Here is a 20,808-nt window from a genome sequence, read left to right as displayed (position 1 = left end):
TATTAAAATAGTTCATTCAATGCTTCTCTGACAATTTTCTCGGGGAAATTCGAAATTCATCACAAATAGCATAGTGTGACGTTTTTACAAAAACGGGAAGAAAAAATCGCCCACACCGCACCTTCTACCACAAATGTCATCCACATTGTAATTTAACACAAAAGAAAGTAAGCACAAAAAAAAAATTCAGCTAAAAATAGCAACGATTCCTTATCATACACGGTTACGGTTTTCCCGTAGCTGGTTGCCTAACACGAATTACTCGATTCGCTCGTTTTTTCATGGTTATTCACTGAACATCAGTTTCGCCGAACGATTGCATCATCGAATTTGTCGAATAGTCAGCATTTTTGGGTGAATAGTTGAATTTTGAAAGTGAACTGATGATAAAAAAAAACAAAGTTAGACGTTAACACTTAATGAGATATTCAGAGAGGACGGTTAGAACATTTCTGGGGGAAAAAATGAAAAAAAAAACCATTCCTTTCGGCAGAGCAGTTCGTTGATTCGATAACTGGATTTGGATCGATACATATAGATCAAAATGCTAACGCCTATGTGAATGATCTATGTGTTCTGCGTGTCGCCATGTCGCTTCTGCTTCTCCTGGCCTCAAGTCCTTGAGCAAATCGTTTTGGGACCTATCAAAAAAAATTTCGCCTGAACGCTCTGTGTCCGAATGCTGCTTCAAATATCTCCGAGGGGTTTTTTTCGACGATTTCGTCCTTTTTCCAGGTGTGGATCATCGAGGTGTGGGCGGTGCCCGGCTCAGCCGTGGTGGCGAAAACCACAGCGGTGAAATCGTCGGTCGCGCGCGCTGACACACCCACACACAACAACAATACCACACTACATCTGCACACACACACGACATGTTGCCGCTTCTTCTGCTCACCTTCTCGGTTCTCAAACTTCAAGCTGACCCTGTTGATCAGGTAATTTACTTCATTTACAGCTTACTACTGCAGGATTTGTTTGTTACCGTAGGATTTATTTGCTCAATTTATGAAAAAAGGGCCATTTTTGTAGGTAATTCGGTAATTTTCGTTTGACCTCTATTTGGTTTCTTTTTCATCTCCTTTAATCTTCCCTATAATCCTAACTTAAATCCTATCTTACAATATAATAATCCCTGTAATATATTAAAGTTATAATACTAATAATATCCTCCTTATAATGTATAAGAATAATACAAATTCCTTCCTACAGTAACTGCAGTAACCTCGTTCCTTCCCTGCGCGAAAATCCCCAGCTCAAAAAAATCAACGAAAAGAAGTTAGGGACTGGCAGAACTATTTCTCTCATCCATCAACCTCGATATCGTTCATTTTGACCCAAGGATCAAATCCATTTCCAAAGGTGTATTCATCCAAATACAGATCAAACACTTCAGAACTTCCTAGACGCCTTTATATTTTTTCAGTACACTAATCTTAATTCCATAAATTACGCTATTTTTCTCATTTTAGGATCGTAATTTGGTGGGCGGCGCTTGCACGTAAAAATGTAAATAAGTATAATTTAAAAGTCATTCAGTAGTAAGTGAGCGATATTGCTAAGATTTTAAATTTATTTATTTCTCTAATTTTACCGACCCTCATCTACGGTATCATTTACGGTAGTTATTTTCTATCCATTTCGCTTTCGTTGAAAATCACTATTGACAAACCAGGCTAAGAGAATCCATCCTGGCGTATACCTCGAAGGATTTTCGCGCTAATTCTGTAGTTTCGTAAAATGAAAAATTTCATTCTCATAAGAGAGCTTTTTTTTCTGATCTTTCAAAAAAATCATTGTTTTAAATGACCTTTTCACTCCTCTGAGGTAGTTGAGAACCCGTTTTATTTGCAAAAAAAAATTCACTTGTAGAAAGTACTGCAATAGAGGTTGAGAAACCTATAAACAGTTGAAATTGCACTTTTTCTATCCAATATCTGTTCTCAGGAGAGTTAAATTTCAAGGCTTTAAGGCCTTTATGGTTTCATTAATTAAAATCGTAAAAACTGTAGAAACAATGAATTTTGCATTATTTTCGGTTCTATGTAGCGTTTTGATTACGATATCTCTGAGATTTTTGAGGTTCATTCATAACTACATAATTTGCTTCGGAAAAAATTAGTTTCGAAAGATTTTCACCCTCATTTTTTTGTAGAAAATTTTTTTTACTTTTCTCTTTCACTGTAAGAGAAGAAATAAGAACATTTCTATTGAGATTTCAAAAATTTCTCAAGATGCTGGATTAATATACTTGAAGTTATTTCATGTACTATTATTCTTCATTTTTCTTACCGTGATTTCTCACGTAGATCATAGGATCGTTTATCGATTTATTAGCAGTATTAATGGATGTCTTGACTTTGATACTAAATAGTTGATCTTCACTTAATAAAGATAAGTTCCTCGCTATATTAATAGCCAAAAGAAAATACAAATAAATTTAAAAAAAAACGAAGTCTGAAGTAAGAAAATCTGGGGATCCTTTCAAAATATCTCCTATAAATCAATAATCAATAAATATGAAATATTAATGAGTAGATGGTGTGAACTGCTCTTTTTTGTCTACACAGACTAATCTTCTCCAAGAAAATAAACATTTAACCGAGTAAAATTCCAATAGGACGGCGCGGCGTAAACACACTACAAACCACAAAAAGTCACTAATTTATCACACAAATATAACCGAATCGTGGTATGTCGGAAAAACTGTTAATGTTGAGGGGAAAACTCGTCCAACTACAAACTACAATGAGCGCTAATGTCACGTTAATTTGCTGTGTGTGGTTTCACACTACACTTTAGGCGACCACCACCATAATTCGCAGCGGCCGGCGGGAATTCTCCGTGAATCGAATCCAGCGATCACGTACAGTGTTTTGTGATCTTTGAAAAACGGATATATCATCATCAGATGTCATGTGCGAGAAAAATGGGAAAATCGAAAAGATCATTGAAAATTTTAAAGTACGGCCAAAGAACGAAAAGTGGGATATTCTTTATCGGCGGCTAATAGCGTTCAGGCAGTGGTGTAACGCGTGTTGAAATGTTGAAAATGAGTTGATATCTACGATTTTTACACAATTAACTCTAAGTTAACCTAATAATTCTGTAATATCGCTACTGTTGTACACAACACATAATCTCCTAATAAACAATTACTAGTAAATATTGTTTAGGACCGGCTAGGAGCAGCGACGATGCGATTTATGATCACCTCTTGCTCTTGAGCTCATCACATCTCGCATCTCTGATCGCATAAGTTTTAGGATATGCCCGGCTTTCATAAATAATTAAATAAAATATTTAAATAATGCTTTATTATTTTATTATCTATTTTTATTTATTCCAGGAACTAGTAATGGTTCTTTTTTGGGATATTGGATATTATACGATCTTTAGGCCATAATCCAGCTAATTTAATTTGATATCACATAGTTTAAAAAATAATAAAAGTGAGAGTGAAAATAGAAAGAGTGAGAGTGAAAATAAATTCCAAAAGGTTGTCAAAAATAAAGAATTTTTTCCTTTCCTTTTCCTGACAACAACATTTCCTTTCGATGATCGATCCGTAATCTTCGATCTAGTAAATCGTATTTTGTTAGTATTTTTGTGTTGATCCATAGAATTCGTCGTTTACAAATGTTATCCATACGTTTTTTTTTGTTTTTTTCAGGTGGTGGTAGTTTAATGTAATTGGCAGATTTGATTTTAATGTGATTCGAACACGTTCTATCGGAATTCATTTGTGAATCTCGGGAAATTTAGGACCAACCAACTCTGTAGGAGCAGAATTTAGGGGATAAATCTAATTTTATGGATTTCCCAACTAAATACGTCCGGTTTCAGGAATTCGAATGTGAATTTCTTCTTCAAATAACATAAGATTTGTTCACGGTTGAAACGTGCTGGCTGCCAAGGCAGGTTCGCTTCAAGGTGCGCTTCAATGCCGGTACGATCGGTCTTCCGCATCGTTTAACCGTTGAATGATCGTAAATGCCATAAAATCATGCTCATTGCATAGTTTCTTTGCTAAAATCCTGTAAATTCTGTGGTGGAACCAATGTGATTCGCAACGAAGCAAAGCAGATCAGTTTAGGGTGGCTGTCGTTAATGTTTTCTGTAACCTTTGGCTTCTGATAATGTCATATTTGTCTGTCATTTATCCTCTTATCTATTAGGAACCGAAAGAAAATGTCAAGCTTCTCAAAACGTTTTGGCTACCTGTAAAATTGTTTCCTTGATGATTAGCTAGAGGAAAGAAATCTATAAAACTCTGGATCGATACTTTCTCTCAATCTCTCGAGAACGAGAGTAGGGATATTCCTGAAAAAGGAGCGGGCAGACGATAAAGAGCAAAAATTCTGCTCTATGGAAAAAAATTCCCAATGGTAGATGCCAAATTTTGAAGCGTTGAAAATTTTTGTGCAAAAAAATTTCTTAGGACAAATGGACACCCACAACAAAAAACCGTGACGTTCCTCTCTAATATATAAACACATTCACCATCATCATCCTCTTCTTCTTCTACGGTAATTTGGGAAATTTTCTTCAGTTTTTCAGTTCAGTTGATGGAGAAACGAAACTGAAACTAACTGTGCTGTGTTGAGACGCAGAACCGACCACAAAACCACTGGTGTGGATTTTTTTTTGGTGGATTTGAACGAGTTCTGAGACCACACCCAGCTCAAACGCTTTGAATCAGCCGAAGTGAAGTCGAATGCGGCGCAATATCGTTATTGATGCTGATCTATGGACAGTATCTAACGAATAAAATACGTATTGATCGCATTCGAAAGTTCTTACGTCAACACGTCAAATCCATCATCGTCCATCGCTGCCAAACTACAGTAACTCGCTGGAATGTATTGGCGTTTTTTGAATCTCTTGCATGTGTGTATATAAGCTCCTATAATCCTTCGGTTCCCCGATTGCATAGCCGCTGGTTGAAAACGTTTGAAAACCAGTTATGCGACATTTGTTACACAGTACACGATGCTAATCCCAGAAAAAAGGAAAGAAAAACGTGAACGTCGTTTTTTTCTGCTTGGTTCACTCGTCGTTGCAGCTCTAAACAAACGAAAACCATAGGAAATCGTCGGGGATTTCAATGTGGACTTCGGGAATCCAAAATTATCGTTTTTAAGCGATTTTAGTGGAAGATAATCGTGTCAAGGAAGATGTATTCTTTTCCAGAGAGTTCTTTTTGATCTATCTAATTATACTTTTTTAAGGTAGCCAGTCAAGGTGCTGATGTGTTCCTGAAATCACGCATCGCCGGGGAAACGGTACGACAATGCTCATGCGCGGAACAACGAGAATGTACGGAAGAAATGAAAGCACAAGCCAAAGAATGCTCTGTACCATGTTTTTCTGAATTTGGCTCGGTAAGTTAAGTTCGAAATATTTTTGCGTCTACGCTTTAGGCAATTTCAGCTATGCCACGGTACCATTAATGCAATATTTAAATGTATTATCGTAATATCATAATGCAGTATTATTATTTATTTATTTACTCGAATTTTGCCCAAGCTACAGCTATGTACATGTCCACATACCAGCTATACGAAAGTCAAATACAAAATCCCTATCCGCCCGCGTTTCAGATCACAAATCGCCCGAGTGATTTGAGAAAATGCTTCGACGACAAAGACGACATTCTTGAGGGATTCCTAGCCTGTTTCGAGCAAAAAGTGGAAGGGTAAGACGACTATTGTCCAGGATAATCCGCCCTCCACCCTTCGAATACCTTGCAAATCTCTGTCCTTCTTCTAGGTGCGTGCCCGATGCCAATGGGCCACAAATCCCAAAAACTAACATCCTCAAACTGTTCTCCATCGGTGAGAATCGCATCGTCAACCAGTCTGCAGCTATGCAGGTGCTTTTTTTTCCTAAAACATTCTTTCTATTGGCAGTGAAAAGAGTTTTGAGCGTCCTTTAATCTTTGAGAAAACCGGCAGTCATAAAAGAATGAAGAGTGAGCAAGCAGGTGGAACAAGAGGTATTTCCTACGAAAGAAAAACCGTGTAATGGTTGAGTGAAGATATTCGTGCGAAAATGCTAGGTTTTCATCGTAAATTGCCTGCCGTAAATTCAAAAGAATATAGAGGATCGTGACAAGAAAAAACGGATACTGTAACGTGAAAGACTTGTTCTGAACATCAAGAATTATCTTTGGAGAGGTTTTGATTGTTCACGGATACCTTAACACCTTCGAAAACTTGACGATTATGAAAATTATGCATTACAGTGTGAAAATAGTACACTATATGGATTCCAGTAGTCTATAGGGTGATCTAAGGTTTCCTTACCAATAAGGTATATTTTGGCGAAGATCTTGGTGCTTGCATGGAAGCTTATTTGTTTTTCTTAAAGTTGACAAGGAAAGTTTTTAGTTAGTTAGTCTTTTTAGTTGACAAAGAACATTCTTCCGACGCAGCATACTTAATTTTGTTTTCACGCTCAAAGTACACAAAAATCGAAGGAGAAAATGAGCTGAAACTCACTGCTACTCGAGTGATAACTCTCCTCAGAGTTATTCATTCGTCAACTTCTATCCTCTGCTCCAAAACAGCGACTGCTCGCGCATCTTTCCAGTGGATTTTTGGAATCAAAACGCTGGAGTTGGCAACTGTTACCATCCAATCCTTTACCTTATAGAAAATTATCATTTTCTCTTCTTTATTTTCTCGACTCACCAGCGTAATGTGATGCTTGCTGGATTTATATTGAAACCAGTTCATTTTCTCTTTCTAAGCCACGGTATTTGTTTCTAAAAAAGAAGAAGTTTTTGTTCTAAATATCAACAGTTTTCTAGATGCATCGCTATGAAGTTAGTGAAGAAGGATTTTATATTTTGCTGAGAGTTCGGCAAAAAAAAATTCTGCAGTACTCTGGAGAAAAAAAAAACTCTGAAACCTGAAAGAAGCAGCGAATAGCATCAGCTGTGACCCCTCTCATTGATTCGCAACTATCGATAGCCGGTGATCTTGTAATCCACCGCCCGGTTTTTTGCGGTTTACTCTACTGCTAGCAGAGTGAAACTTCAGAAGAACTGCATAAGTTGCGAGTTTTTGTTAGACCCAGGGTCCGCGCTAATTCGTTCCCATTCTCAGGATTCTTGGATTCCCTTATTCCGACCAGAACAAACGAAGAAAAGGAATAAAAAGCAGTACATGGGGAAACGATGGATCATTTCGCCTTTACCGATATAATCCACTTGTGGTCACTCTCTTCTAAAGCTCTTTAGGGAGAGAAGACTAACCTTAAACATAAATAAATAAATATGAAGTAAGTAAATAAGTAAATGTAAAGTAATATCAAAGTTGACAGAATAGATTTAGGGGAGATCGAGAGTAGATTATTTCTACTGGTGTGCCTATGAGATTTCTAAAAGGGATCCTTATAAGCCTGACGTTTCGGCTCTTTCGCCGTCTTCAGAGGGCTAAATAGAGGTTGAGATTCCAAGATTTGAGAACATTTGAACTCCTACGTGAAAAGATTGTAGACTTCTAATATATCTTTAAAATCGTTACTGACCTATGGTTTAATTTGTAATCGATTGGAAATATGCTCTACACCTGCAATTTTTCTTTAATGTTTAACTTAACAGCAGGTTTAAATTGTTTCTGTTTCACTTCCTGCTTCCTTTCATTTTCTCTTTTTTCCACATTAGAAAAACCTTCGGTATGATTCTAATGAAATCAACAATCGCGGGGCGCAAGTCCTCGTCATCCACTTGAACTCCGCAAATATCCGGATTGATTTTTATGATCACTAAGGGAATTTATTTTTCTCAACTCCCTCCCTTCCAGCCTCTTACGTAGATAATTCTATCTGCAAATTTGCACGATTGGTCATCTTCCCCTAAACTCCCATTCTACTTAATTTCTCATGTTTACATCGTGGATAGTATCTGAAAATCCGGCCCAGTAGTAGCCTAAGCTGGCTCGGATATCCGAAGAAAATCAAAGGCGTAACCCTACCAATCTGAGGTGGTACGGATTTCAGGTGGAGTATTAGTATACGGAATCATAGATTAAGGAGAGATGAGTGATTCCGTTCATTCCCTGATAACTGGCGTAAAAAATGGCCTGGAAGATGCGGCTTGTGCACAAGGCTGGCGCGCTCCAATCGAACTCGTTGTAGAAAATAGTGCGCCGGAACGTAAGTCGTATCTTCCGGACCGTTTTTTTACAACAATTAGGAAGAAATGGACGGAATCGCCCCCTCTTCTTAATCTACCATGCCGTATCCGAATACTCCACCTGAAATCCGTACCACCTCAGATTCGTGGGGTGATGCGTTTAAGAAAGTAGGGCATGTTCTCTCCTTAAGAAATGTATATGAACCGAATGATAAGCGTGAAGTTGTCATAGATGCACAACATACGGTATTGTGATGCGCGATGAAGCTAGTGGGCGGAGCTTACCACTCCTATCATTGGGTACAATCTTCCCTATAGTATATATTTTCAAGAGTTTTCATCTCGTATCATTTCAGTCAATAATTGCCCCAATCAAGCACATAGTAGGTGCTGCCGGTGAATTCGCCAAATGCATCAAGGACTGTTTCCTGGCGAAGAACGCTAAAGGATTCTGTTTTGATAAGAAGAAGTAAGTGCAGTTTTATGGACTTTACTTATTTTGCTTAATAGAACATTAGTTTAGTAAATAAATGCGATGATAATTTTAAAAGTGCTAAATGAGATATTGAAGCAAGTTTGAGTGCTGGACTACCGGTTTTTCATGACTCATTTTTGGTGTTTATACTCAACCTAGTCGCATGCGCTCGCTAAATCTAATTTTTGTGTCAGAAGGAAAAGTTTTATTCCTCTCAAAGAAAACCAAGTAACGGGTGTGGCGCAATCGGTTAGCAGTCCGTTGTAGCCACACAATCAAGGGTTCGAAACCGCCCTAAAGCAAGCCAAGCCTTTCATCCTTCCGGGGTCGATAAATTGGTACCATACTTGTCTGAGAGGACAAAAACACTAACTTGATCATCGGCTGGCCCCGGCAAGTCATTGTATAGGCCAACACGCGTTTCAAAACTTCAACGATTACGAATTCCAGTAAAAAGTGTTGGCGCATCCCAAGTGGATTGATACGCCAGTGACTTTATCGTTTATCCTCTTAAAGGGAACCAAACCCTCTATCATAAGACCAGTTTTTGCATTTTTAAGTGTGAATCCGGCTGTTGCCAAAATAGGCTAACATTTTCATGTTACCGTGGAGCCGGACAATCGGTAGACCATGGACAGGGACGGGGAAAATTACGAAAAATCTTGAAAGTTCTGAATCGAAGCAGGTTTCAATCGTTCGTCCTCATTTTTTTTCTTGTCGTGTTTTTTTTGTCGTTTTTTTTTTTGGTCACCATTTTATCGGCACTAAATCTTCTGATAGATCAGTGTCCTTAGAAGCGCTGTCCGTCGAAGAACTTCTGGCGTGCACTTCGGAGGTGATTTCTGTTATCACAAAAACGTAGTTCAGCAGTGTTTTCTCGATTTTCTCGACAAAGAATTCGTTATTACAATGAAGTTGACGTCAATCAACCTATTGTCAAACAATGTTCATTGTGATCGAGAGTTGGCGGTTAGGTCGTTCATCGACTTCGAACCCGTTTCGAGTAGTAGTCGAAATCTCATCGCAGGGTTGCAATGACAAAAGTGTGGGGATGCGGCTCGTGTCATTGAACATAAACGTCCTTCACGCGTTAATCTTTAAGTGTTTCCGAGTAAATAACAACATCATCCCGACTGTAGCGCAATCATCAATGACGAATTCTTACAGTCTTTGCTGATGCTATTTATGGTAGGCTGCTACGCCGCCCAACATACAACACAGCAGAATCGCGAAGTTTTTTTTTCTTCTCAAGTGGGGGTCACACTGAAAGCGAGCGTCTTAATGTCCTTGAAGTCTTGGAAATGTTTGAAGATGTTTTCTAGCTAGAGGTTCATCATCATATAAATAAATAAATATAATAACATATTATGTAAACAGTGACATATCAACACATATCAATAACATGGTCAACTGATTTGTCAGTAGTCTTCGTCCATCGGTGGATGGGATAGATTGTTGATTGTTTTGGCATAAGACTCAGATTGCTGTTAGTTAATATGCTGACAACCGTGAAAGGAAACTTATGTGAAACACTTTGGTTTGGTTATACTCTAATATACTCTATACATTTTATATTTTTTTGGGTTTCTCCCAAACCCCGAATGGGAATCAGGGTGGGCGGACAACCGATAGAACTCGTCGATGAGTTCTGTTACCTGGGCTGTACGCTGAAGAACAACGGCAGCTACGAGAGAGATGTTCAGCAAAAATGCGCTAATGCCGTTTCCACATTCAACTCCCTCACGAAATGCCTGTGGTCGACCCCGATCACCAACGAAGTCAAGCTGCGAGTCTACCTATCCACAATTCGCCCCATCATGATGTACGGATCGGAGACTTGGGCAGCACCATCAACGGTTATGGAGAGGCTTGACCGCACGGAAAGAAAGCGGCTTAGATAGCTGCCTGGTTCTTTTCGCCTAGAGTATGCCAGAATGAAGAGCTTCACGCGGAGGTCGATGTGGTGTACCGGCGGATGACATGTGGAAAATGTCAACATTCTGCACCGCCATCAAAAGTGGCTACAGAAAATCGTCTTTGCTTCTTTGCTCATATATTAAGGAGACCAGCAGATCGCCTTCTTCAACGAGTTCTGAGGAGTTCGTCGGGTTCAAGCTGGAAGAAGCCACATGGCCGAAAACGGAAGTTCTGGACTGAGGTGGTGAAAGAGGACCTGAGGGCACTCAGCGTGGATAGGCAGTTCAGGCGACATATAAGGTTTTGCAGGACATGGAATATTCCGATTGATTCCGTAGCAGCCCGTCGATTAAGTCAGTCGAGTTATTTTCTTTATAGTAACGCATTTACTTCAGAAATCTAACTAATTCATCTACAACTGTTGTCAACTGGGTTATAATCAAAATTTTCTGGACAGGCTGAAACCTCGCTGTACAAGACGTGGAAGCCCTAGTTCACTTCTAAGCATTATTTTTCTTTGTAAAAATTAAATTCATCCTGAAAACTTAGTGGATAGACTACCTAGTGGTGGATTATTCGAACTTACAGTTGCCAACCTCTTGTTCTCGAGAACAAAGCGAAAAACTCTTTCCGACATTGTACAAGAAAAGTGAACTGGAAACGAGAGGCTGGTGAATTCTGTGAATGCTCTGTTGAAGCTGGAGTCACGTAAGTTCTCGTTCTACTAATTATACCATAGAGTACTGTAACTAGGTCGAAACTGTACTTTTCAGCGACCTAAAACAGTACTGTGCAATGTTCCGCCTGATGGGGAAACGTGGTGGTGGTGGTGGAAATCGACGTCGGGCATAAGGAAAGCTAATTGATCACGTCATCTTCGCAAATGCAAAGAAAAATCCATACGAGATCATTTTTCCGAATACGGAGAATTTCAGTTCGGGATCATCACAACCGCTGCGTGTAGTTGTTTCGGCTGTCAGATCGGGTTCACTTATGCATACAATTTTTACGTTAAGAAATTTAAAAGTGAACACGTTATGACTTTTTCTATTGCTATTTGTTTACTAATACTATCCATACCTGCTTTACTAGTGAGTACTTCTCGAATTTTCTCTGATTTCCTCCGGTTATAGGAATTCTCTTCGATTGTAATAGCTTCTCCTAGTTAGATGTCACGTCCTTTTTCACGAATTTACACCACAATTATCTCTTGTATATATTTTTATTTGATGTCATAAACAATCACTGAGCCATTTGTCTGATTTACATTTATCGATTCCACTAGTTTGGGTGGGGGAGGAGGAGCTACACCTTCCTCCTATTGGTCTGTGTTGGTGAACTTCGAACAGCAACCAGGGAACATCCTCATATTGTAGCCTTAACCAAGGCTGGAAGTCTGGATTCCTACAATACTGTCAATTCAATGTTACCACACTTACACTACTTTTATTGACGTATCCGTGAAAGTGATAAAATTAGTGTTCTTTATGAACGTGAATTTGTCCTATGAGCTCGCTTAAAATTTCAATAAAAAAAGAGATTTGGCCTTCTGAGAGATTGCCTCAACAAAATAAAACGAATATTTACTCTTCTGAGAGGTGGCGTCGACTATATTGCACATTTCTACTTTCTCAAAAAGCAAGACTTTTTACAATCCTTACTGAGAAAAATTGAGACAATGAGGAAGAATGAAGCACATAGAATGTTTTCCGAAATGTAAACAAAAACAATTCGGGGAGACAGTAAAATTTGATCTTGTGAATCTAAAAATCTAAAAGTGAGCAAACCTAAAAATTAAGCAAAAACAGACAGCAACAGCAACTTTGAGAAAGTTTTAAAAATTAATTGAAATCATTTGAAATCACCTTAATCTGATAATTAACGTCAACGTTAAAGCCTGGAAATTCGAGCAATCCGTAAAAAAAACGCTAATTTGTAGTGCATTCGTGCGAGTTGCTATGGTAACGTGTCGCCGGTTCACATCCTCTGTTCAGGTACTCGAGAGCCGCTCTGCTTGGTTCTCTGTTCCTCCACATAGTTTCTCGATACTTCTACTCCAAATCATTTCTTTATGGAAATTTTCGGTATAATAATAATAATAATAATAATAATAATAATAATAATAATAATAATAATAATAATAATAATAATAATAATAATAATAATAATAATAATAATAATAATAATAATAATAATAATAATAATAATAATAATAATAATAATAATAATAACCGTAATAATAATAAGGTATCTTTAAACATTCCTTTAGCTAGATATCTGGAAAAAAGTAAGTAAAAATTTAAGTGATTCGTTAGTTTTTACGCACATAAGTTAACATTTAATTAGAAAATCATTAAATCACCATCATATCACAGTTATAACGATTATTAAATTAATTTATCAATTTAAGTAGCAGAACTAGGATTCTTCGTATTTTGAAAATTCGCTAAACACACTGTTTGGGTTCGCTTCAGGAGATTTGTCCCCTTTTTCTTGTCCTTGAGAACATCCTCTTTGCATTCCCCGTTTTTCAAAAGTATTAGAAATTTAGCGGAAAAACCAACGCTCACTTTTGCAGCTAATGGTTTTGGTTATTTAGTGAATTGGTAAGATGAACAATAAGAATAGGATAACAATCACAAAACTTTGGCTGATTCTCTTTTTTTTTTGATTTTTCAGCTATTCTCGGAAGCATAAATGTCTTAAAGGGTTTGTATGCTACTTTTCGTCCCATCCATTAATATGGGGGTGATCAATAGCTTCATTAAGAAAGGAAGAAAGTTGGCAAGAAAAAAAAGGGCGAATGAAGATTTTAAGAAAATTGAAATGGGAGAGGTGATGAAAAAGAAAACGAATAGGGAAGATTGAAAAAAAAAATCATTGATTGTAGAGATTTCTTCTTCTCTTCTGGATCGCTATGTGCAATTTCATCCCGCATCAATCCAACAAAAATCCATTTCAACTATTTGAATAGTGAACTTTGAAAGCAAAAATAAATACTTCGAGGCATCACCCCACGGATCTGATGTGATATTCAAGGAATATACGAGGTCGCGGATTACGGGGAGAAGGGTGACCCTTCCCATTTCTTCCTGGTCGCCGTAAAAAACGGCCCGGAAGATGCAGCTTCAAGCGTTCCGGGGCGCTATTTTCCACAATGAGTTCGATCGGAGCGCGCCGCGTCTTCCAGGCCGTTTTTACGACAATTAGGAAGAACTCTCTTTCCCACAATCTACGACCCCTTATAAGCATAACCCATCTGAAATCCATACCATCCCAGATTCATGGGGTGATGCCTTTTAAATAAATTTGAATCAAGCTTCTAGCCATGAGTTTGCCATGCTGGAGTCTAAGTAGAAATTTTTGGTGCAAATGAATTGATTTAGGATTTTGTAGCGTTGATCAAATAGGTGAAGTAGGCATAGTTTTATCGCAAAGCATTTTTTTGGACTGCTCTGTACAGGACAAAATTATCCCCGGAATCTCTTTAGATTCCGCGTAGGTTTAATGTAATGATCCTAGAAGATGAGCGAAGAAACGGAAGAACAAGTGGTGGTCAGAAATGACTCATTCGAGTTGGCCAGCGTGTTTAGCTTCTCGCTTAATCAACGGATTCTACCTCATTGTGCGACGTCCGCACGGATCGAGCCGGATACCCGAGAGACGTTGGTCGTTGTCAGTGCATCTAACAAAATTATACTAAGAAGTAAGAACTTTCTTCGAGTTGTCCCTCCAAGAATTTGATTAATCTCCATTTCTTTCTAGATAATGAGAGTTCTTTACATATTCCCGAGAAGATCAAATGTATAACTACCGTACCATTTGGTCAAGGATACGACTATATCGTCGTGGGAACGGAAAGCCAGATTATGGTCTATGATTTCCACCAAAACTCCACTGTTTTCCGCCGGGATATTCCTGATGGCGTGCACTGTTTTATTGTAAGTACTGATACCGTATAATATTAGCACAATACGGACACTATTGAAAAATATCTTCAAAAATATTTTGAAAAGATCTAGCTTTCTTCCTTGAAATGATGCGTTCTTCCTTTCCCTCTTCCTTTTCTTTTCCTTAACTAATAGGTTTTTTTTCTCAAAAAAGGTCGGTAAACTCGGCGATAGGGACCGTATGATTCTTTGTGGTGGGAACTGCGCAATTTGGGGATTCGACGAAACTGGCAAAGATGTCTATTGGACGGTAACTGGTAAGCTAATAAATACTCTTTTCAAAAAATCAAAAATCCTCAATTCGAAAAAAACAGAATTTTGAAAAAAGGAAAAAACAAAAAAAATATATTCTTCAAATTCTGATCTTTCTCCGCCTTTATTATGATTTCTGACTAATTTTTTTTTACTAGAATTGAATGTAATTCAGGTGATTCGGTGACCACGATGTGTTTCTGCGATTTTGATGGCGACGGGGAGATGGAGGTACAGGAATAATTGGCAAAAGTAGGATTTTCTAGAATAATAATGAACTAATTTAGCTGATCATTGGCTCGCCGGATAGTGAGCTTCGAATTTTCAAGAATGATCTGATGAGAGCTGAACTCATGGAAACTGACGCTATCGTAGTGCTTCAAGGATTTGACAAGTACCAAGGCTTCATTGGACTTCCTTAAAGATAAGCATCTAAGAAAATCCGTTAAGGAATCGTTTCGGTTACGCCTTAGCCAACGGTACTGTGGGGATGTACAATCAAGATCAGAGATTATGGCGTATCAAGTCAAAAAGTGTCATAACTGCTATATTACCATATCCAAACGACGATATGGTCACATGTATATGGAATTCTGGGAAGGTATCCATTCATGTACGTAATTATTAAAAACTGACACCTATCCTTGATCGATTTTAGATCGATGTTCGATCGATAAGCGAGAATGGTGAGGTTGTATGTCGAGACTCCTTGAGCGCTGGACAAAATGTTATTGCTGGATTCGTATCAAGAATAAATGCTGAAGACGAGGTCGAGTTTACTGTAGTGACTGCCGACGGCAAAGGTGAGTTTTACGTGGTCGACAAAACAAAAAAAAGTAAGTGGAACAATTGCCTAAGGGTTGAATAAATAAAGAATAAGTAATAATGATAGTTACAGTAGAATAAGTAGAAGAAATCGATTAATTAATTAATTAAGCCAAGTATCTCCCTAGAAAAAGGGTGCATAGTGTTCTTAAGCATAGAATCTTGATTGTCGGAACCAATTTTGGCTGCATCAGCCCTACAAGGTGTGCCGTTAGAATCCGGAGAAACTTCTTTTTGAAGTTCCCGCTATATTTGGATTTAAGAGTCGCGCTAATTGGCACTGAAATCAGTTGGATCTATCACTAAGACTTCAATAACTTCAGATTTGCCGAGCTTACCAAGACAAGCAGAAAGTATGGGTAAGAAAGACGAGGATCATATAAATCAGTCGCTTTAGGAGTACGCCCGCGAAAATTACTAAGCTATTCGAGTTCCCAAGATCGACTGTAAATGACATCGCCAACAAATATACATTCTCGGAGAAGTTCGACGATGATCCTACCATTCTGGGAGGAAACGTATATGATGCGCAGAAATCAACAGAACTCCAGAGATCATCCGAAGAGCCCAGGACACGATTCTGGAGGATCCGCCGACCTTGGTCTCCCTCTCAAAGTCCACCTTAACGACGGTACGTCGGATCATTCAGGAGGATCTCGGTTATTCCTCAATTTCAAGGAAATGGTTTCTGAGACCGCTAAGGTCAAAACAATTAGTTGTTGTTATTTGACTTTTGGCCTCCATACAGTGACTCCAACTTTAATTCTCTGGATTACCACGAGGCAGAGTTCACGGCTATGAATAGAGATCGGTCAAAGGCAGCGTGCTTTCGGCTAAGGCGATTGTCGAGCAGGTTGTAGGAGCGCAAGCCAACTATAAACAGAATGAAAGTTTTCATCAAGAATCCTTTAAATGAGATATAATTGTTGACTTTTATAATATTTTATTTATAATTTTTTTGGCATCCTTGTATGTTGGCTGAAATAAACAACTTTTCGCATTGAGCCGTTGTTCTGGATTCTAACGGTGCAACCTGTGGAACTGTGGATATTGAGCCCATTGAGAAAATGCCGCAGGAACTCTACAATTACCCAGCGCTTACCATGTATTCCTCTTCTCTCTAACTTAAACTAATCAAACCCCTGGAAAACCCCTGGAAAATCTCTGGAATCCGAATCCTTTTGCTACGTTTCATTTGTAGGAATAAATGAACTCCAAACTTGCTCAGAAGTGTAATCAATATATCGATTTATGGAGATTTGCAGTGTATGGCTTTAACAACTCGAAACCGAAGGAACTTACGGACAAGACTCAGGAAACTTTACATTTATACGGACAGAAGAAGCATAATCTATTGGTAGGCGCCTGTTTTTGTGGATTAGAGCTCTTGTTGTTTTCCAGACAGGAATCAAAACCTTTTTCAAACTCAGTTTTCAACCAAATTTTCTGAAAAAAAAAAACAACATACCTTCAAATAACTATGAGATCACAATGGAAACTTGATTCATTAACTTCACTAAAGAAACCTAGAGATGGTTAGATATTTCTAAAATGTCATAGAATATCACCTTCTGAGGTGAGGTAACAGAAAAATTCCATAAACGAAAAAAAGAAGCAAACAAAACAGATTCTATACAGATTGAACTTGGCAACTTCGAGCAAGAAGAGCAACTGACCGAGGCAGAAAAAGTGAAAGATTTCCGTATTCCTATCGGAACTACGGTTGAATGCAAATTGTTCGGTGAGTTTTTCTATTCCGTATGGATATATTTTAGCGACTCTTTATAAATTTCGAACGATAAAGCACATGTTGATTGAATTCCAGTGTCAAAAAGCGACCGTACGCTTTACCTGGTTCTGGAAGCATCTCATGAGGTTTGTATTCGTGGCGTAATTGCGTTTGCTGAAGGATTATTCGAAGGCGAATCCTATATTTGGTGTGTTTCTACTATTACTCTCCTAAAGTTTCATTTTTTCCTTAAATAATTATATATTAGACATACCCTGAGTTGGTACTGTCAGGTCCTGCAAACCATTTTATGATGAATGGAGAATCTAAATGGGGTGGGGTTTGGCACAGTCGGTTAGAGGTCCGTTGTAGCCATACGGTCGATGGTTCAAAACCGACCTAATGGTAACCAAGCCCTTCATCCCTCCGGGGTTGATAAATTGGTACTAGACTTGTCTGGGAGGATAAAAACACTGACTTGATCATCGGCTGCCCCACTCAAGTCATTGTATAGGCCAACACGGGACGATTCCATTTCTCAACGATTACGAATTCCAGTAAAACGCATTGGCACATCCCAAGTGGATTGATACGCCAGTGACTTTATCTCTTTTTATCCTTTTAAAGTCTGGATTAGCTTTGTATTTCGTATTTTGCGATAGTTCTGCACCAATACAGCCTGCTTCATTCGTTTGGCGTTCGACAGAGGATCCCATTCCTGAAATGTGCTTGAGCTGCAATTTTAATCTAGAAAATTATAATCGAAGACCTATATGTGAGAAATCAATTTGAAAAATCCCATATTTTAATTGTACCGTCTCTGTTTAGAACCGAGTACGCTACGGTCAAAGCGATATGGTTTACAGTACAATATTGTATAAACGGCCAGTACGCTAATGACATACGAATATATCATTGTAACGCAATTAGTGTTTTATTCTGAAAACGGCTGAGTTTTGGAAGCAAAACAATGGATGGTTGAGGGTCCCATCACGCAGACGCCAAGCATAGACACTATAAACGCATTAACCGGCATAATAATGGAATCAAGGATAATAATGGACTTGACAGTGTAGGCCTGGAACATCTTGACCTGACTGTATAGGCCTGAAAGTAATTACTCACAGAAAGAAATGAATTAAAATAGATTCGATATGATCAGAAGGTGATAAGAAGAAACACATCAACTTCTGCTACCCTTAAGCGTTGCTAAACGATGAGGTCAGAAATGAGTCTTGAATACCTCTTACTGTCTTTTTGCGTAAGGCTGACGATGGGCGAAACGGAAAGAAAACCACGTGATGATCACAACGTTTTCTTTTTAAAAAGAAAACCATTTTAGAATGGTCCCAATATCTTTTTATGTTTTCTGAAGCCGAGCTCCGATTTCCGCGACATAGTATTAATGATTTTAGGATTCCTAAACTAATTGAAGGGAATGGTGATCGCGTTCAAATTCCGATCATCACCGAAAAAGATATGGCAAACGAAATTCACATACGTACTTTTCTCGGACCACAGGAATCGTAAGTTTTAGAACACCTCTGAGTGTTTTTTTTTCATTTTTACCGCACTTTCACTTCCAGTTTTCTAATTTTCATGTGATATTAGAGTAGAATGTTATTTTTGATCTCTCGCACACGAACTCACACAGCCTGCAATGTCCTCATCGGCCATATTTTTTAGAACGACTTTCTTCCTTGTTTGTGTTTTTTTTTGTACTTTACTTCGTATAATACTGCACAACTAGAAAAAATACGTAAATACGTACTGTTTCATACGTCAGGATGTGCATTTTTCCTTACTTTTTTATTATTCATTTTATTTATTTTACTTGTTTATTTTTTTTTTCTTTTCTTGATCTTTTCTTTCATTCTTCTCAATTGTAGGAGTAAACTGAGTGTTTTTGAAACCGCACTGTCAATTCCACGATTTGCTCGCTTCTGTGTTCTGCAGACAGAAGATGTCTTCTTAATGCCAAAATCCTTCGTCGAGGTGATCATCAAAATACGCAACCAACGGGTAAATTTTATCCCATTAATTTTAGTGTTATTATTATTAATTATTTGTTATTATAATATTATTATTATTAATATTATTATTAATTATTATTAATTTTAAAATTTGTCTGACCATAATAGGATGTAGCCGAACCAATAGGTTTTTTCCCAGATTCTCGATTGGGTGATGGACACATTTCTGATCGATATCGATTACCCAATTGATCCCGATGAAGATCAGATGGAAATTAGATTTCTTGGTTTGTCATCGAAACGTGGTCAAGAACTCTGCGTCAAGCATTTCCAATCTGACGGCAAGGTTCTGTTCTATAATCGATCACATGTAGTCGATCGATCAATGAACTGATCATGATCTGTTTAGACAATTATTTACCACGATTGCATGGACACCGCTGGGAATATCGTTCAATCTCTTTGTGACTACTTCGCAATCGATACGTTAGAAGCACATGCGGAATTTCCGGAGAAATTTACTGAAGTTGAGGAAATTTGTAATGAGGTAGTGATTCTCTCATTCTCTTCTACGTTGTAGACGCAAATTGCGGATACAACTCTCGCTGTCTGCACTCTTACTCCCTTTCTGTTTAGTTGGATTCTATGTACGAGGTACGAGATCGATTAACCACAGATCTCACGGAGAAGCAGACCGTTCTCATGGAAGTTATAGTTAGAGCAGAAGATGCCATAGTTATTGATGATCTGTGAGTTCGTATGTTAATTCACGTCTGATTGTCCACGTCACATCGTCAGCCAATCACAGATGGGGTTGCTACGCCCACTCCCACACAAGTTTGAGGTGGTGGGAGGGGCCAATCCCTATCTCTGATTGGCTGTTCCTTGAGAAACCGTCCTCCTGTTGTCTTTTCCGGAAATTCTATTTCCTTTTGCAGTGATCTTGTGCGGAAGTATTATACTCGCCTACGACATATGGATCGTAGCGTTCGACAAGCATTTCATTTACGAGTGAACAATCATGAACGATTTGTGCAGTCATTGCGTAAACTTCACAAAATTATAGAGCAAGCGGCAAAACTTCGATGTAGGCACCACAATTATTTAACTGTTAACTTTTTGAGGCGACTACTCAATTTAGTTGTTCTTGAATTTCTATCGTTTGCAGGCGGGGAGCCGAGCAGAAAAATTGTGACCGCCTGTCGTGAAGCGATCGCCGATGATAACAAAACAGTTCTGGCCAAGTACTTGAAGTTTGGTGCATAGGCATGTTTGACGGAGATTTCACTGAACTTTTTTTTGGTAAAAGTACTGTATTTCGCACAATATACGTACTATATATAATAAAAGTGCCTAAACATCTCGAACAAAGATGCACCTAGAGCAATGATCAGGTAGTTTTAAGCAATTGAGCGTTTGAGACCTGTTTCAACAAAAGATTGATCCATGATTTATTGGAAAGAATTGAATGCTCCTCACTTTGTAACCGGCTTAGAGTTACGATACCTGGAGAACAGTAAAACCTCTCCATTCAAGAACAAGCCCCG

The 20,808-nt window shown here is 38.3% G+C and overlaps 4 protein-coding genes across 5 annotated transcripts; 3 read left to right on the top strand and 1 right to left on the bottom strand.

The window, feature by feature from the left end:
- Positions 1-872: 872 nt before the first annotated feature.
- RB195_003460 (uncharacterized protein) lies at positions 873-11,384 on the top strand (the record flags this gene model as incomplete). Its single annotated transcript, XM_013447793.2, has 7 exons — positions 873-935; positions 5,229-5,381; positions 5,601-5,695; positions 5,770-5,872; positions 8,497-8,609; positions 11,121-11,240; positions 11,306-11,384. 7 exons carry the CDS (start codon positions 873-875, stop codon positions 11,382-11,384), a joined length of 726 nt encoding a protein of 241 aa, XP_013303247.2.
- A 1,217-nt stretch (positions 11,385-12,601) lies between these two features.
- RB195_003459 (uncharacterized protein) lies at positions 12,602-13,052 on the bottom strand (the record flags this gene model as incomplete). The annotated part of the gene is made up of 2 exons (XM_064201115.1): positions 12,602-12,809; positions 12,985-13,052. 2 exons carry the CDS (start codon positions 13,050-13,052, stop codon positions 12,602-12,604), a joined length of 276 nt encoding a protein of 91 aa, XP_064056996.1.
- A 1,005-nt stretch (positions 13,053-14,057) lies between these two features.
- Positions 14,058-15,956, top strand: RB195_003458 (uncharacterized protein; the record flags this gene model as incomplete). 2 transcript variants are annotated; one of them, XM_064201113.1, is made up of 8 exons in its annotated part: positions 14,058-14,238; positions 14,298-14,473; positions 14,637-14,739; positions 14,910-14,965; positions 15,022-15,128; positions 15,185-15,335; positions 15,393-15,537; positions 15,883-15,956. In XM_064201113.1, 8 exons carry the CDS (start codon positions 14,058-14,060, stop codon positions 15,954-15,956), a joined length of 993 nt encoding a protein of 330 aa, XP_064056994.1. The 2 variants fall into 2 exon arrangements, with proteins under 2 accessions (XP_064056994.1, XP_064056995.1); XM_064201114.1 differs by lacking the exons at positions 14,058-14,238; positions 14,298-14,473 and having other exon boundaries at positions 14,664-14,739.
- A 95-nt stretch (positions 15,957-16,051) lies between these two features.
- Positions 16,052-20,527, top strand: RB195_003457 (uncharacterized protein; the record flags this gene model as incomplete). Its single annotated transcript, XM_064201112.1, has 11 exons — positions 16,052-16,190; positions 16,825-16,916; positions 17,198-17,300; positions 17,385-17,496; positions 18,704-18,814; positions 19,178-19,310; positions 19,461-19,607; positions 19,671-19,808; positions 19,898-20,010; positions 20,200-20,348; positions 20,430-20,527. 11 exons carry the CDS (start codon positions 16,052-16,054, stop codon positions 20,525-20,527), a joined length of 1,335 nt encoding a protein of 444 aa, XP_064056993.1.
- Between the last annotated feature and the right edge of the window lie 281 nt (positions 20,528-20,808).

This window comes from Necator americanus, chromosome IV (genome assembly GCF_031761385.1).
Source record: "Necator americanus strain Aroian chromosome IV, whole genome shotgun sequence".
NCBI classification, from domain to species: Eukaryota; Metazoa; Nematoda; class Chromadorea; order Rhabditida; family Ancylostomatidae; genus Necator; species Necator americanus.
The sequence above is the reverse complement of the archived record's forward strand: the minus strand, read 5'-3'. Positions and strand labels throughout refer to the sequence as shown.